This window comes from Cheilinus undulatus, linkage group 19 (genome assembly GCF_018320785.1).
Source record: "Cheilinus undulatus linkage group 19, ASM1832078v1, whole genome shotgun sequence".
NCBI classification, from domain to species: Eukaryota; Metazoa; Chordata; class Actinopteri; order Labriformes; family Labridae; genus Cheilinus; species Cheilinus undulatus.
The window spans coordinates 21,358,038-21,376,594 of record NC_054883.1 but is presented as its reverse complement, the minus strand read 5'-3'; the positions used below and the strand labels follow the sequence as shown (position 1 = coordinate 21,376,594).

General features: G+C 39.1%; 1 protein-coding gene across 1 annotated transcript in view; it reads left to right on the top strand.

The window, feature by feature from the left end:
• The window catches only part of LOC121527323 (E3 ubiquitin-protein ligase HECW1), an 86,423-nt gene extending 69,059 nt beyond the window's left edge, over positions 1–17,364 (top strand). Inside the window, exons 17-30 of the mRNA XM_041814245.1 lie at positions 149–283; positions 1,707–1,821; positions 1,912–2,008; positions 6,945–7,028; positions 7,285–7,391; positions 9,112–9,226; positions 9,407–9,520; positions 9,734–9,886; positions 11,450–11,548; positions 13,376–13,505; positions 13,656–13,802; positions 14,352–14,466; positions 14,647–14,845; positions 17,181–17,364. Of these exons, the coding sequence (XP_041670179.1) occupies positions 149–283; positions 1,707–1,821; positions 1,912–2,008; positions 6,945–7,028; positions 7,285–7,391; positions 9,112–9,226; positions 9,407–9,520; positions 9,734–9,886; positions 11,450–11,548; positions 13,376–13,505; positions 13,656–13,802; positions 14,352–14,466; positions 14,647–14,845; positions 17,181–17,292 (1,722 nt within the window). The 3' untranslated portion in view covers positions 17,293–17,364. The remainder of the gene's footprint in view (positions 1–148; positions 284–1,706; positions 1,822–1,911; positions 2,009–6,944; positions 7,029–7,284; positions 7,392–9,111; positions 9,227–9,406; positions 9,521–9,733; positions 9,887–11,449; positions 11,549–13,375; positions 13,506–13,655; positions 13,803–14,351; positions 14,467–14,646; positions 14,846–17,180) is intronic.
• The last annotated feature ends 1,193 nt before the right edge of the window (positions 17,365–18,557 follow it).

Sequence of the window (18,557 nt, the reverse complement as noted above, 5' to 3'; positions counted from 1 at the left end):
TAATATTACGGCAAATAGAGACATTTTTTACCATGTGCTGCTGAACAGAAGAAAAAACTTTGATTTATAAAGAGAAATATGTATAAAGAAACAGATCAGATTTTTTAAACAAACAGTAAAACTAAGCCCTGTGTTTTCTGTCTCTCAGTCTTTCTTTGTGGACCACAACAGCCGAGCCACAACCTTCATCGACCCTCGCATCCCTCTGCAGAACGGCCGGCTGCCTGGGCATCTCGCCCACAGACAACACCTGCAGAGATTACGCAGCTACAGCGCTGGAGAGGTGCATTCACGTGTGATATTGATTAAGATTAACAGAATAGGCATATGATGTCTTAAAAGACAACTCTAGTATGACTCAATTCTGCTTATAGCCAATGATAATTATTGTAGTATCAGCAGAGCACTTAGATTTTAATGCCTCCACGCCAGACTGCAGGCTTTATGTTTTGGTTGTCTGTCCATAAAGGTACATCTCTTCGTCCATACATGTTATTGTTTTGAATGCAGTTTCTCCAAACTTGGATTGATTTTCTTCAAACTTTGCTCAAATGCCTCTGACTCAAAGGTCATGGAGCCTCTGTGCATAACTTGCTTAAAGTATTTCATACTACCACAGAAACACCAAAAATCTTCTGCTTGGCCAACAACGATTTTTTCAGACTGGTAACTGCATACCTTATTGAGGCGTTATTTCTAGTTTATTATTACAAATGTTCTGCTTTCTTTTAGAGCAAATGTAGTTTTTAATGAAAGGTTTCTCTAAATTAAGTTAATGTTGCATTTGTAAGTGAATAGTTTCAGTATTGAACCTTTTATATTCCTTTCAGGAGTATTTAGGGGCTTTTATGTAAACCCAAATTAGATGGTTTATCTCAGAGTAAGTCTTAAGAGTGTCCTAAAAAGTCATACATTTGTTTTTAAAGGGCACATATGCAAAATACTCTTTTTCGGCTTTTCTAACAAAAATATGTGCACCTGCCTGTCCACAAACCCCCCAAGAATCAGAAAGGTCCACCCCCCCCACCTTTCAAAAAAGGTGTGCTGAAACAAGCCGTTCTCAGATTTTCCCCTCATGATGTCATGTGGGGAGTTAGCACCGCACCCAAGTTCGGTTGGCCCTCCCTGCTTGGAAGAAAGTTCGACCCTCTTCTCAAGAGAGCCACATCCATTTCCTGAGAGGGGCGGAGTCAGACAGCTCATTAACATTTAGAGCCACAGACACAGAAACAGCTCGTTCTGATTAGGTCTGAAAAAGAGGTGTTTTAGACATGCAAAAATCCAAAAATGGAGTGTTTTTTAAGCAACAAACTTCACAGACATGTTTTGGGGACCTCTGAGACCAATATAAACTTGTCTAATTGGGGTCAAATATGTGACCTTTGATGTGTGTAGGAATCCTGTTGAAGAAAAAACTATCAAGATATCACTGTGTCTGTTTTATAATGTGACTTTTCTTTGGTTAAAAAGAAGAAACATTGAGTAGGTATTAAATGGGAACCCTTATATGTACATCCTAGAGAAATGCTACCAGAAAGGGAAAACCAGAAAAACTAATACTTTTGCAGTTGTCCCTTTATCTAATTTTTTCCAAAGCTGTAGGTGTGGCTTCATAGTAAGCTACGGGACATTTAAGCAGGGAGATATGTCGTGTATAGTCCTTGTTTCTCAGTGTCTTTTGTGTGTTCTGTCATTCCTGTTCCCAGGCCTCTGATGTCTCCAGGAGTCGTGGGGCTTCTCTGATGGCCAGGCCTGGAAACATCTTGGTGGCTGCCATACGTAGCCAACATCACCCTGACTCCCAACCACTGTCTGCTCCATGTAGGCATTTATGATTTTTGATTATGATTTTTTATCATCGGTATTAATATGAATGACTGATTATCTTATGTGTTGTTCCTCTCTACCCAGCCTACAATGACAAGATCGTGGCATTCCTTCGACAGCCTAACATATTTGACATGCTACAGGAGAGACAGCCCAGCCTCAGCAGGAACCATGCACTGAGGTAGGCTTCTCCCTGAACACAGATATAGAAGTCTACATCAACTTTTACAGTCACTCTCCATAAACTAAGGTTTCTGGATGCATCATGTCTGCAGCTGAAGTCTGAAGCTAACATAGGTCTGCATTAGTTCAAGTTTAACCATTTGAACCCTCTTTTTTCTCATTACCCTGCAGTTCCCAAGTACTTTTTAATCTTTCCTGCCGGTAAACAACCTCTTAAAAATAATAATAATAATAATACATTTTATTTATAAGCGCCTTTCTGAACACTCAAGGTTGCTTTACAAATAAAAATGAATAAAATAAAAACAATAGATAAAAGCAAACACAATATAAAATAGGACAAACAGGACATTGAAGAGAGGGAGAGAGTCAATGTTTCAGATGTCTGGTGGGAGTGAGTTACAAAGTTGGGGAGCAGAGCGGCTGAAAGCTCTGCACCCCATGGTGCTCAGACAGGCAGAGGGCACGGTGAGGTGGATGGAGGAGGAGGATCTGAGGGAGCAGGAGGAGGTGGCTATGTGGAGGAGATCAGAGAGATAAGGGGGGGCGAGATTGTGGATGGCCTTGAATGCATACAGGAGGATTTTGAATTCTACTCTGAATTTAACCGGGAGCCAGCGGAGCTGCTGTAGGACGGGGGTGATGTGGTGAAATGAGGGAGTTTTGGTGATGATGCGAGCAGCTGAGTTCTGGACCAGTTGGAGTTTATGGAGAGATTTGTGAGGGAACACAACTTCTAGAACAACTTCTTATCATGCATAACCGTGGATGTACTTTTATTATATTTCTAAGATGGTTTGTCCAATTATTGTACTTCTTCTGCTTAAGCGCTCAGTAGAAAAATGTTTTTGCTAATCTTTGAAAATTAAAGTCCAGTTCAGACCAAAGATCACGACGTTACAAGTCCGTTTTAGTCATTTGCAATGGTTACAGCTGTCTGCACAGAACCGATGCAGCTTGAATCAGGTCGTCTGATGATGTTTCCTGCCAAATTGCAAACAGATGGTTTTTGGGCATTGCAAGCAGAGTAATGGGAAGTAGAAACCTTGTTTGAAAGGCTATAAACACCAAAATATCTGTCCAAAGTAGAATACTTTGTTGGATTAAGTCATGCTGTAAATCTTGGAAATTATAGCATCTGTCTTTTTTTTTTTACCTTTTGGTTGGAAACTTTATTCAGTAAACACTCCTATCTGTTTAATCATATGTGCACATGAGCATGGTATGCAGTGCTATATGAGATAACGCACGAGAAACTCATAGCTAAATTCATCTGTGGAAAATTACTTATCAGTAGATGTCTTATTCTTTTTTTTATGTAATTTTATTAGGTTTTACAAAGCAAAGTATTAAGCACTTACACATACCCACTGACAATTAGCAAGCAGCCAATATAAAATGGCCAATTGAGAAAAGTGATAACTTAGGAAAAAAATAAGGAAAAAAGGGGGAAAAACAAAATTTAAAAAGGGAATTATAACAGAAAAAAACGAGGGGAAAAAAAGAAAAACAAAAAACAAAACAAAAAAAACAACAAAACAAACACAAAAAGACAACAACAACACAACACAGCCCTTCCCCATTTCCTTAGTATGTTGATATCAGTTTATCCCTCTGCCAGTAGCATTTAGTTCCTAGGTGGACTTAGTCTGACTGTAAGAGGTGTCTTCAGTTCAGATGCAGAGGTCCTTTTGACAGCAGATCCAGAGTCTCACTAGGCAGATAGTCCAAGAGGGATCTCCACATTATCAGAAACAGCTGTTCGTTACCCCTAAGAGAGGCACCTATCCTCTCAGGAGGAAGTACAGAAAAGATCTCTCTGTAACAGTAGGAGCTCTGTCTTTAATCCATTTCAACAAAATGCATTTTCTTGCCAAAAGCAGTAGTTTATCCAGTAGTTTGAATTTAAGAGAGGGAAGTGACAGATCTTTAGAGGAAAGACAAAGCAAGAAGAGCCCAGGGTTTTTTTCTTTATTTTAGTTTTGAAAATGCCATTAAGTTCTTTAGTTGTGCAGTTCCAAAACTGTGAAATGTATTTACAGTGCCAGAAAAGATGGATATAGTCCCCCGTTTCTCTTTCACATTTCAAACACAAAGGAGATAAACTTGGATCCATCTTGTTCCGGATATAAGGTGTTATACGTAACCGATGGTGGATTTTGTATTGAATTTCTCTCAATCCGTTACAGGAGAAAACAGTTTTGATACAGTCGACAGCTTCTTGCCAGTCATCCTCTATGTATTCACTGTCAAAATCCCTTTCCCATTTGCAGTGAATATTATATAAGCTAGCAGGGCAAATAGAGTGTAAAAGACAGCAGAAGGAGGAGATAAAATGAGAAGAGTTCTTACAGTTCATTAAAAAAGACTCTATAGGACTTAGTGTAGGGGTATTGAGACTTGGGAGACTCTGTTCATTAACAAAGTGACGCATCTGTAGGAATCCAAAAAAATGTTTTTTAGATAGGCCATAGTGATATTGTAGCTGACAAAAAGACATGTGGCTACCATCTTTGAATAGATCTCCAGTAACTCTAATGCCTTTGGGTTTCCATTGGTAAAAAACTGAATTGCTAGCAGCTGGGATAAAGTCAGTATTCTCACAAATTGGTGTCAACATAGAGACTAGATCTTTCCTCCCAGAGAATCGAGTAATATCCCTCCAAACTTTAAGAGAGTTGTAAACCATAGGGTTTGTAGTGGGTATAGAAGCCTGGGGAGTATATTCATTTTAATCAGGCTAATGTGGCTCAGAAGGGACAGTGGGAGACCTGACCAGCAATTTAAATCTCTCTTAACTGCGCGTAGAATTGGTGACATGTTAAGTTTCCGAAGTTCAGTCAGATTAGAGGACATTTTAATTCCTAAATATATGAAGCCTGAGCTTGACCATTTAAAAGGGAGGTTCCCTTGGAAGTCAGTAATGTCAAGTGTGCCAGTAGGCATTGCCTCAGATTTGTCAAAGTTTACCTTGTAACCAGATAATGCACTAAATTCTCTTAACAATGATAAGACAGCTGGAATGGATGATTCAGGGGAGGAGAGAAAAAGTAAAATATCGTCAGCATAGAGAGCTATTTTGTGAACTGTACCCCCCACAGAGATTCCCCATATATCTGTGTTAAGTCTAATAGCAGCTGCAAGGGGCTCCAGAGCACATGCGAATAGCAACGGGCTAAGGGGGCACTCCTGTCTGGTGTCTCTAGCTAAAGAGAAGGGTTCAGAACGAAGGCCATTTGTAATGATGCTAGCTGTTGATGACTGATATATAATTTGTATCCACCTAAGGAAGTTACCTCCCAGACCTAATTTTTTCAAAACATCAAACAGGTAGCACCACTCAACCCTATCGAAAGCTTTTTCAGCGTCCAAAGACACTGAGAGAACTTTGCTTCTGGACTGATTTGTATATTGAATTACATTCAAAAGACACCTGATATTAGAGGTTGAGAGGCGGTTCTGGATAAATCCAGTCTGATCTGAGTTAATTAGACCAGGTAACATGACCTCTAATCTCCTTGCCAGGACCTTGGAGAGTATTTTGCTATCGACCCCTATTAGACTAATAGGACAGTATGAACTACATTCATCTGGTGGTTTGCCTTCTTTAAGAACAAGGGATTTATTGGCAAGGTTGAGAGACTGCGGAAGACTATGATTATCAAAAGAATGCCGATACATATCTGTCAGAGGTCCAACCAAAGTTGTTGTTTTTGTTCAGTAGATGTCTTATTCATGACAAGATTGAAATAGCAATGCTAGTTTGTGTTCATCTGTGCTGTGATTCTTTGCTGATGTATTAAAAACAAAAAACTGAATTATCACATTGACACAACAACAACACTTAAAATGTAGCTCAGGTTCCTCCCATTTCTCTTGGTCATTGCTGAGATGTTTCTAAACCTTGATTGGAATCCACCTGTGATAAATTGAATTGACTGGACTTGATTTAGAAAGGCACACACCTCGAAAAAAGGCTTCACAGCTGATGATGCATATCAGAATAAAAGACAAGCCAGAGCTCAGAGACAGGATTTTTGCAAGACATCAGATCTGGAGAAGGCTACAAAAAAAGTTCTGCTGCACTGAAGGATCCCAACAGCACAGTGGACTTCATAGTTCTCAAATGGAAGAAGTTCTTCACCACCAGGACTCTTCACAGAGCTGGTCACCTGGCCAAACTGAACAATCAGGGGAGAAAGGCCTTGGTTAGAGAGGTGACCAAGACCTAATGATCACTCTGACGGAGCTCCAGAGATCCTATGTGGGGATAGGACAAATTTCCATAAGGACAACCATCACTGTGTCCCTTCATCGATGTGGGCTTTGTGGCAGAGTGGCTAGATGGAGCCTCTCCTCAGTGCAAAACACATGAAAGCACACTTAAGTTTCCAAAATTGCCCTAAAGGACACTGACTGTGTAAAACAAGATTCTCTGGTCTGATGTAACCAAGCTTGAACTGTTTGGCCTCATTTCTAATGTCTGGAGGAAACCAGGCACCTGCTACCATCCCGACAGTGAAGCATGGTGGTGGCAGCATCATGCTGTGGAAGTGTCTTTCAGTAGCGGGGACTGGCAGACTGGTCAGGGTTGAGGGTAAGCTGAATGGAGAAGAGTAGAGATATCCTCAATGGAAACCTGTTCTGCAGTGCTGAAGGCCTCAGACTGTTCTGATGACAATGGCCCTAAGCACACAGCCAAGACAGCACAGGAGTGGCTCAGCCAAAGCTCTGACTTAAACCCTATGGAACATCTCTGGAGAGAAAATGGCTGTTTACTGATGGTCCCTATCCAACCCGACTGAGATAAAGAGGAGTATATACTGCATTGCTCTAACTGCCCAATAATGAATTAGTGAATGGGTCTATTTGATGTTCCAGGTTAGTATGTGCAGGGAACAGCTGATAAGGTTTTTGTGTCACTGACTTTATAGGGAGAAAATCCACTACATCCGGACTGAAGGTACTCAGGGAGTAGAGAAGCTGTCATGTGATGCAGACCTCGTCATCCTTTTAAGGTAAAGAAAAAGATTGCAATTAATCAGCTTTATTTTTATCTTTAAATTATCAAATGATGTTTTTCTGACATCCCTGATGTATGTTTTGACACTAAGATCTGAATCATATACCAAACCTTGATTTTAAGCTCGCTGACAGGGATTAACAGTCAGTGTTTAGAGTTTGCCATCCAGCCATCCAACAGGATTGTACTTTTATACTGCTTTTTCTTCGTGAGGCATTGGAAAAATTGTGATTTTCTTTTCTTTTTTGTAGCTTATATGAAGAAGAAATCATGTCTTACATTCCACCTCACCCAATCCACCCGGGCTTCAGCTTCTCTCCTCGCTGTTCGCCCGCCTCCTCACCACAGAACTCTCCAGGTAAGACCTTTAGCCATCTAGTAAATCCAGTCATAAACGGCTATAGTTTACTGTTTTCTGTTAACATAAAACATTCCTGAAATTTAAAAAACTGGGGTGCAGTGCCTGAATTTCTGATACCTTTCATCTAAACAAGGGTGTTTATGTGTGTTGTGACAATACTATGTGGGGAAGCAATTACTTGGAAGTGAAGAGGGAAAGCTCTGGAGCCCATGTACAGCGAAGATGCACTCTTATCTTGCTTGCTATCACAGCCATAACGTGAAGACACAGAGAAATCCCAAGATGGTGATTATTAGTGTTTGACAGAGCCAGCTGTGCTGCGTTAGGGTGCTAATGTTATCTTAATGAGCGCAGAAAATCTCAGCTACAAGTGTGTGTGTTTGTGTTTGCATGTTTTGGGAGGCTCTATGAATAGAAACTGGGTCAGAGAAGCCTGACTTGTAATGTGCTCCATTCATTAGTTGTGCTTTTGTTTGTGTGAAAACATGGAGTGAAAAAAAGTGTGAGAAATGCTGTGAGCTCAGCTGAACTGCTCCCACCAGTCTCACAGGGAGACAGCTTTATACTCGCTTCATATTGGCCCTGTGAGTGTGAATGTTTTCTTTTCTTTTATTGTTGTTGTTTAAGCTTTACACATAATACACAACTTTCAGCAGAATACTTTTGTATTTTAAGTACTGATTAACTGAGACATAGTTTATAACTTAATAAGAGAGGTGGATCACTTAAGGCAGAAAAACGGGTATAAATGATCAGGATCACTCTGTCTCAGTGAGTCACTACACCCTTAAGAGGATGCAAGTCCATACTCTTTGGTGCATATGTAATGTTTCAAGGCCTCCTCTATTTCTAAACGTTCCTGGATCCTCTATACCTGTGATATTCAACGCGTGACTCTTGAGCCACATGTGGCTCTTTTGTGACAACTCATGGCTCTTTCAAAGGTGCAGTGTGTAAAATTTGGGTATATTAGCAACATCTAACAGACAGAATCTAGACTGTGATGCCCCATTTCTGATGCTAATTGTGGCAACCAGTGGAATGCTTAAAAGTGGGTTTCTTTTATTTTCTCCCATCTATGATACTGTAGGAACATACAAATTGCAACAATCCAAGATGGCGGATTCCATGGATTGGACCCTCCCCATGCATGAATAAAGGACTCATTCTAACTTAATATAATGTAAAACAATTTATATATTCTGGTGATTAAACACTAATTTATCTAGGCCTTCTTATGAATATATAATTTTGGTTTTACCACCTTTGTTCTGCAAAATGTTGCTATGCTAAATATTACGCACTGCACCTTTAAGTCTTACTCTGCTACATAACCCCAAAGAAAACCTTAAAAAAAGGAAAATGTTGACTTCAGAAAAAAAATCCATTTAAGTTACACTAGTCAAGATTTGGATTGTGGCTATTTCAAAGGTATTTTTTCAACAATTTGGCTCTTTGGTTAAGCAAGCTTGAATACTACTGCTCTATATCAATGTTTTTTTTTCCCTTCAATATTAAAAGCAACCCCACATCTTTATGTTTGGCCTTGGCTGTTGCAGAAGCTCACTTTAATGAATACATTAAGAAGCTGTGAAACTCTGTACCTCTTGAATTAAAACCATCAACATCAGTTTAATATCCATGAGCTTCTCTTGATCTATTTAGAGATCTCTTTTCTGATCTGACTGATTGTGCATGTCTTAATTTTTATTTCCAGGCTTGCAGAGGGCCAGGGCTCCCGCTCCTTATCGCAGAGACTTTGAAGCCAAACTAAGAAACTTCTACAGGAAATTAGAAGCAAAGGGTTATGGGCAGGGACCAGGAAAGATCAAGTAAGACAGTCAACACATGTGACTCTTATTGTATGTAGTTAGGTGGTTTAACTATGGTATGTGTTTACTTTGATTTAAGGAATTTGCCCAGCTGAAATGTATTCCTGCTCTATAGATAACACCTTGAAGCTTAATGTAGACTCATGTGTTGTAAAATAAATCCTGTCCTGGTTGTTTTAGGTTATTGATCAGAAGAGAGCACTTGCTTGAGGGAACCTTTAACCAGGTGATGGCGTATTCTCGCAAAGAGCTGCAGAGAAACAAACTCTATGTCACTTTCCTTGGAGAGGAGGGGTAAGCCACACATCAACATTCACAGTCCATTGAAAAATGACTCATCTTGTTTATTTTTACCCTTTTTAAATTATATTTATAAAGAGTTCAGACATGCTTTAAAATACTCACCAATAAGACTTTAACGTCAGTTCTGCAGTGTAGGTATATTGAAATCCAAATGAGAAAAAATGTCATCCCTTTCACCCTTCATTTCTGTTTTTGTCTCTTCAGGTTGGACTACAGCGGTCCATCCAGAGAGTTCTTCTTCCTGTTGTCTCAGGAGTTGTTTAATCCGTACTACGGACTGTTTGAATACTCCGCAAACGACACTTACACCGTTCAAATCAGCCCAATGTCTGCGTTTGTTGAGAACCATCTGGAATGGTAACTTTTACAATGAAAGCCCACAACAAATTACTGATTGTGTTGATGTTGAGACTTGTAAGTAAGCATTGAAAATAGGATTTAAATGTCACAATTTATTCTTTATTAGAATTAATTTAAAGGAATAAAAACCTACCTTCATGTTTGGGTATCTGTGTTTAAATGCACGGTATGTACTTAAAAGTAGGTTGAAACTTGAAACGTGAACCTGGGGCAAGTTAGGGTCAGGGGAAAGGGTTTTGGCATTGGTGGAACATGTGGAACTGAGTGATTTAACTCGCAACTGATCGTGGCCCCAAATGACACATCCTATTCCAATTCTAAAAAATAAGAAGTTCCTGGGTTTGAAAGCTGTTGGAATCATTTGAGAATAATGTAACAACAGCTACAAATATGTGCAGAACTTTTAGGCATGTTTGGGCCAGAAATTGAGGCTAAAGGAAGGTGTGTGGGAAGCAGGACTGGCTCAACCCCAGTCATGCTCTAACCTGGCACACCAGATGGCACCATAACAGGTGATGTGGCTGCTTCCAAGCTGCACCCCTACCGAAGGAGTACCATATAGGATTGCAAAATGCGAAACATTACGACTATAGGCATGTCAGTGCACAACTTTTGTCGTTTTTTGAAAAGAAAACAACTCAGTGCTGCTCTTTGTTCATCTTTTAACAAAGAAATATTGTTAAGTTCTAATAAAACTGGTGCTTCAGCAGCATCCACGTTAATATCTTCTGCCATAATTGCAACGGCCTATTGTTGCTTCTTGCTCCGCCGCGCCCAAAAGTAATGCCTCTCGTCACTGATTGGTCCTGTCACTTTCTAACCGGGCCCAAACTGTTCAGACGGGAGCTTTGCCAGATGAGAAACACGGAAATGGGCGTATCCATCTGCTTTGCAAAGTTAGTCATGCTCTGGATATCCTTGCATATTACCAGGGTTATGAAAAAATAATCTGTTGAAAAAATAAAAAAGTCCACACCTTTAAGGTGGAGTAAGGGATGGATCTGGCAGGTAAGCATGGCCTAGGGTATGTGTCCAGGCAGGTTGTAGCATTGCCATCAGCCCCTGGTCATGCTGTGGAAATCCAAAGGACAAAATCCACTGGCAATCTCCAGGCATATCACCCCACACAAAAGAGATGCAGTCAAGCTTGACCTTGGCTGCTAAGCAACACACGTGTTGAGACTGACTCTGGTCAGCAAATGTTTTTGCATTTTATTTCAACTTGGACATTACAGCTCTGCAATCTCATGCCCTTATATGGGCATAAAAATTATGCTTCTTTGCTAATTAGGAAAACAGCTTATCAGGACATAGTATTTATCTGTTTAAGAACACAGGTGAGAACAATTCAGCAGTTTAGGAATACAACAGAAATCAAGCCTAGATTTTTTTGGAAGTTTCTCAAGACAAATTGAGCAAAAATCTAAATTAGTGTATGAGGCCCACTGAGGCCAATGGTGACCATGAGACAGCATTTATAGCATAAGGCCAGTGTGTCCATGTTTTATTTTAGTTTGACTGATTGCTTTACTGACTATAACATCCACTGTATGTGTTTAGGTTCCGTTTCAGTGGTCGAATCCTGGGCCTGGCTCTGATCCATCAGTACCTGCTGGATGCTTTCTTCACCAGACCCTTCTACAAGGCCCTGCTCAGACAGTAAGTGCAGCCACAATCACAACGACCACAGAAATAAAAACAGTACTCAACAGACAAATGTTATTCTGTTCCCTGTGTGTGAGAAGTAGGTATAGCCACTGTGACAAACAGTTAATGAACTGCTGTTTTACCAGGAGATTACACAGTGTAGCTCTACCATGTCTGGTCAGGGTTGACACATTGATGTGAATGAACATTTCAGTGTCGAAAGCATATCCTTCCTCATCTATTTAAGTCTATTAAAATCTAGAATAATTAACGTGAACATTTCACTGTGGTGGAAAAATCATTAAACTAAAAATACAGACTCATTGGCTCACTGCCCTAATTGATTAAGGGAAATTTGGGTCACGGTCTGGTGATACCAATACTTACTAGGACCTGGTTTCACAACCACATAAAGCTGCCCCCTGCTGGTCACTAGAATCAAGAATGAAGTCGCCTCCACACTGGCTTCACCTTTGACACAAATAAATTATTTTCCTGTCTAATATCATATAAGACAAGATTTTGTCACTGTGATATTTGTTGATTATTTAAATGTGGGTTCCTATGAAGCCCACAGGTAAACATACGGCATTGTTATGTATAAGTAAAAACATCAAATAGAATATAAGACACTGTTTGGGAGTTAAACTTAAAGTAGTCTTACATTATTTTTTGTATAAAAAACTTGACCATCAGTCTGTTTTTGTTGTCAATGCTTTTAATCCTGAAAATATATTTTTTTTTCCCAATTATCTTTAATATGTAGTTCTTGCAATTGCAAATGATGCATTACTGTTTTCTAATGTGAAGATTTAGTATACTGTGCCCATCTTTTGTTGAGATTAGAAGTCAAAATCTTTGGTGGTTATAGATTTATGGCAGAGGACGTCACACAGAAGCAGAGAACCCCATAAGGAGCAAGAAGGGATTTCTGCATACAGGAAAAGGATACCAAAAAGGCCATGTTTTGAGCTGTTTACTGCTATGTCAAGTGTTCAAAGTGTGGAAATAAAAACACTATTTATTCTTAAGTTACTTTTGTGTCCTGAAAGTAATGAAATATTCAGGCAAAGAACCCTCATGCAGGAATTCAAAAAGCCTCAGTCTAAAGTCTGAATGAGCTGTGTCATCAACACTACTGTATGGTCTGTTTCCACAAAACAGTCTAGTTTGGTTCAGTAGCATTTTGTCATAGTTTAGCATGTTAAACTCTGATCTTACCTGTGTTGCTCAGCTCAGTAGAGCTGGTTGTTTGGCTTCAGAACAGTTCTTTATTTGGTACAAGTTTGGCTTTTTAATGGTGGATTAAATACCAACAAAGGATGGAGTAAAGGAAACTGGCACTCAAACAGGAACTATGTTTCACATAAAAGAGCCATGCTTATTTGTGACCAGCACATCATTACTCAGTCGCTTACTCCACATGTTTTTTATCAATTGATATAGTACATAACTCTTTAAATTATAAGCATATTTGTGGAAAAAAAAAAGATTTTTTTTTTATGTTTAAGAGGCTCAGCTAGCCTTTAAGCTCAGTACAAGACTCTTCTGGACTTGTCTCCCTTTGTCTGGCCTTTGTATTTTTAATTTTAGAAGCAAACATAAAAACTTTGCCAGTTAAAGTAATGTAGTTAGACTGTTTATCAAAACTTTCCTGCAATTTGTAATGATGTTTAGGCTTAATTATACAAAAGAGAAGTCAAGGAAATCTTTCTAAGTATATGTAAAGCTGTGAAAATACTCCCTCCTTAAATTATCTTGCACTTTATTGGGTAACTTTCAGGATGACACTGTGTTTTTTTAGGGTTAATTAATATGTTAGCTCTGTTTGTCTTTCAGGGCGACAGACCTGTCTGATCTAGAGTACCTGGATGAGGAGTTCCACCAGTCTCTACAGTGGATGAAGGACAACGACATCACTGACATCCTGGACCTCACCTTCACTGTCAATGAGGAAGTCTTTGGCCAGGTAGATGTGTGCACCTTTTGTAAATGGTGAACTTCTTGTAATACGCATTGTGTTGCTGTACTTAAAGATATCTTAACAAAATGTAAAGATTTTAATGTACAGTTCTGACGTATTACTCCTCAAACTTGACCCTACTTCCTGTCATGCCAGGTAACAGAACGGGAGCTGAAATCAGGCGGCTCACACCTTCAAGTGACGGAAAAGAACAAAAAGGATTATATCGAGCGAATGGCCAAGTGGAGGGTGGAGAGAGGAGTGGTGCAGCAGACAGAAGCGCTGGTCAGAGGTTTTTATGAGGTAAATAAAGAAGTTTAGGTTCTTAGAGGGTTTATGACACCACAACATGACTTAAGCCACTTGTTCCAACACGTGGGATGCCAAGAACCCCCAGATAACATTAACCCTTTGGCAGAGAGCTCTTAAGGAGAGCAAATTTGAAAAATATGTCTTCTTATTCATATATTTTTTTATTATTTTGTTAAATGCTTTTATTTTAAATAATTAAAAAAATATATGATACGAGGTGAGAAAAAGCATTTCCTCCCTTGTTGCTTTTTTAGATCTTTTAGCCTACTTCACTTTGTCAGACAGGTTCTATTTAAGGGATTTCTTAATTTAGCAGGTCTAGCAGTAATCAGGCCTAAATGTGGAATTACTGTTTCACATAGGATTTTATTATGTAGTGATAAATAACACCTGAAAGATGTGTACTGACAGGATTTTGTCACATGCAACATTATTTGTAGATTTTGTTTTTATTCCAATTCCTCCTGCTCTTCCTTCCAAGTTTTTGGGACCTCCCTAGTACCCCTGGTAACCAAACCTTTGTGTGTTGTTAATTCCCAGGTTGTCGACTCCAGGCTGGTGTCAGTGTTTGATGCCCGAGAATTGGAGCTGGTTATTGCTGGTACGGTTGAAATTGATCTGAGTGATTGGAGGAGTAACACAGAGTATAGAGGAGGTGAGTAGGTCTATAAAATCAGTTCTTTACTCTGGAAGAACAACTGTTAACATGCTGTATACCACTGTAATTGTATATTTCCACATTTTCATTAAATTTAGTAAATTATCCACTATTCATTTCTAGACTTATTTAACAAACTCCATTACCTGCGCTGATGTCATATGTCACAATCACCAGGTTACCATGATGGTCACATAGTGATGCGCTGGTTTTGGGCCGCTGTGGAGCGCTTCAACAATGAGCAGCGTCTCCGCCTGCTGCAGTTTGTCACCGGGACGTCCAGCGTGCCCTATGAAGGCTTCGCTGCACTTCGGGGATCCAACGGACTCCGGCGCTTCTGCATTGAGAAGTGGGGCAAAGTCACATCTCTACCCAGGTATCTCACCCTGTTTTTAGAATTCACTCTCTCCAGCCCTGGTTAGTTTTACTCTTTAAAGGTAAAGTGCAAGGAACTTGAGCAGTTCATTCATGACTATTGACACAAAAATAGTACTTTAGGTGATTTTATTGACATATAAAATATGCTAATTTTTTTCCAGCTTCTTAAACATAAGCATTTGTTACATATTGTCATTTATAAAAGTAAGCGAGGAGCATTTTTGGACTGTTTGGGAAGGAAAGAAGCCAGACAAGAAGTTATTATGGTCTGTAGAAGTTGTGATAAGCTTCAAAGCTCTTGATTATTCTAAGGTGACAAGTGGCAGATCAAAAATCATCAATATTTTCCACAATCAATGAAATTATGTGTTATTGCATCTTGTGTAACCTGAATTTGTGCTAGTCAGGTCATTGTTAGCAAACACAGCTTGAAGGAGGTCTTCTTATTAAAAATGAATGAAAAATTTGCCATGAGATAGGGATGCACTAATGCATCGGTATAATATCTGTATCACGCAATATTGGCCTGATTTGACAAACAGTAGCCATTTGCAAATATTGCATGAACTGGTGTCAGCAGCCAAAGTTTATCTATTGTATCCCATTGATTTGTTGCTAATTGCTGTATAAAAGAAGAGATTTTTTACTTGGTAGAAGAAGGGATCTGTTGGACAAACTGTTTATTTTAATGCTCAAACATGGAGGAAAGTGCTGACATAGATAAGAAGTTTCAGAAAAAACACTTTTACCTGTAAACAGCCAAAGTGTCAATTTCAAGGGAGCATATCATAGAAATGTGCTGCATGGCGAGACAGGGGTTAGCGCTGTTGCCTGAGAGAAGGAAAGGTTCCTGGTAAGATTCCAGTCAGGGAAGAGTTTGCATGTTCTACCCACGTATGCATGGGCTCTCTCCGGGTACTCCCACCACCAAAGATATGTTCATTAGGTTGATTGGTGACTCCAAATTGGCTGTGAGCGTGAAGTGCCTGGTTGTTTGTCTACATGACAGCCCTGCGGTTGACTGGTGACCAGGATGTACCCCACCTGTTATCCAGGCTCCCCCACAGCCCCTAATGGAGTAAGTGGTGTAGAAAGTGGATGGATATTAAAAAAAAAAAACACGTTTTCAGTATTTTGCACATGCATTTGGGTATCTGGAATGTCCGATGATCCACAAAATATAAGATCAGCCAAGACAGATCTTTGTCCGCTGGAAATATGACCTCTTACAATCAAATCAACAAATTACCTGCCCTTACCTGGTATTCCCACCCATAGATCTCCACCCACAACCAAGGAAGCACACAGCTGTACTTCCACAGAAGAGAGGGGTGGAGACAGAAGGAGCTCATTTGCATTCAGAAAAACACACAAAAACCAAGTATTCTGAGATAAGTCGTTTATAGCAGGTCAAAATCCTCTGCAGACATTACTGGTGCATCTCTACCCTAAAAGTGTTTGATATTATTATTCTTGCACAATGGCTTTCATGCAAACTCATTTTACCTTGCCTAATATACTGTATGTCTCTGGTAGTAGTAATAGTTATTTTAGGTTGTTTATTGCAATGAGTTTCATATCCATTTAAACACATTTTTAGAAAGAATTAGCTCCAATGCACCAGTGTGATTAAATAGTTTTGCACTGAAGTTATTGCAAGTCCTATACTGGACATGGCACTTTGGGAAATGGTGTGAACTTTGGTTGTTCTTTTTTTGGAGAGTTTGACTTTCCATTGTGAAGTGACTTGTAAAAATGCTCCAGCTCTGTTTAGCTCCTTTCAAGAGCTATTTTCCCAGCTTTGTAGTGCAGATTGATTCTAATATTATACAAGGTGTCTTCATCTGACCTTCTAGTAGGACACGTAGTTTGCAGACAGCAGTGAAAAGGGTGAGCATGTTCAGCAGAAACAGAGAGCAGAGCTCAGGTTTCACTGCAGCATGGAAGAGTGCCAGAGTTTTATTCTATAGATATTAGAAGCTGCAGCATCAATATTTACTCTGCAGGTCCAATCATATAAGAGGTTTTGGTGATAGTGTTGTTGTAGATGTGTGTGTTGGTTATACAGTTTATGCTGGCAACATACAAGAGAACCCTAACCATTTCCTATTGTGCTTCAGTCCATTTTGAAATATTATCAGTTTTTCATCAGATTTTTCCTGAAGTGCAAAACATTTTTTTTCATTCAAAATTCTTTCAAAAATGCACAAAATATTTCTTACAATTACAAAACATTTAAAAAACCTTTCTAAATGGTATTTGAGTATTTGAGCCCATAGGATGTTTGTGATGTAAACTTAACAGTTCCTTCTCTCTGTCCCTCTCTCCTTCAGGGCTCACACCTGTTTTAACCGTCTGGACTTGCCTCCATATCCTTCGTACACCATGCTGTATGAAAAACTGCTGATCGCGGTGGAAGAAACCAGCACATTTGGCCTGGAGTGAGAAAAAAAGAGACAATCAAATCAACACTGCATCTTTCTAAAGAAACCTGGATTGTACTCAACAAAGTTGATAGTCATGTGGATAAATGTACGTCACTGTCCTGGTACTGTGTTAAGTCTCTCACCTGCCCATGAGGTCCTTTCTGACTGCATCACTGCAGAACAGCAGATATTTTTATAGCAGTCACAGAGACTGAGGGTTAATGAACACAAAAGCAGCGTTTTTAAATAATACTTCTATATTTATGCATACATAAGGCAATGTTAAATGGAATTTAATTTGTTTAAATTGCATGTAGCAGAAAGCATCATGGTCAATCCAACAATGAAAATACCTAAGAAAGACTAACAGAAACAAGTAAAAATCTAACTACATTTCAGGCTCTAAGAAATTATAATGACAGAATAAGAATAAATAACTTTGAGGAAGTTTCCTTTAAATGAATCTTTACATTTGGAATGAGAATTTGAAATCACAAATAAGATTTATTATAAAAAGCATTTTATTAAAAGCAGCAGAATTGTTTCACATTTTAAACAGATGAAAATGAAAAGATATACTTAAAAAAATATATTGATAAAACATGAAGCAAATGAATGCATTTAAAGGGATACTTCAATATTTTGGCAAATTCACCCATTGCAATAATCCCTATAGTTTTAGTAATAGGTTTGTTTCCCTTAGTTGTCGGTGCAAGCTGACCTGCACATTCACCATGCTATGAAATAATAACGTATAATTATATAACATTATTACACATGAAGCAAATACTCGAAACTATTTCTTTAGTAAACCACTGGCGGAGTGACACAGTGCAGCAGCCATGTCTGGAGGATAGTTCTAGCTTTGCATTTAACTTTAAAACAACTCCATGTCATAATGTTCCATGATTATTTCATCGCATGGTGAATGTACAGGTCACAACTTGTCCACGAGAGCGTTTTGGAGTTGTTGGATTGTGTATTTGATAAGTTAGATGAGGGAAAGCAAAAAATACCGTCTGCTTCCATAGCGTTAGCTGTGCAGCTGGTATATCTGTCCCCCCAGATCTAAAAACAGCTTGCACCGACAATTAAAGGAAACAAACCTATTACTAAGACTGTAGGAATTATGGCAATGGGCGAATTTGCCAAAATGTTGGAGTATCACTTTAATCTGTAACAGAATGTCACAGGACAAAATTTAAATATTTACAAAATCTATATTTGTGCATCTTCTCTGATACTTCAAACTTGGATGTGAAAGTGTGCAAATTAAGGCACATG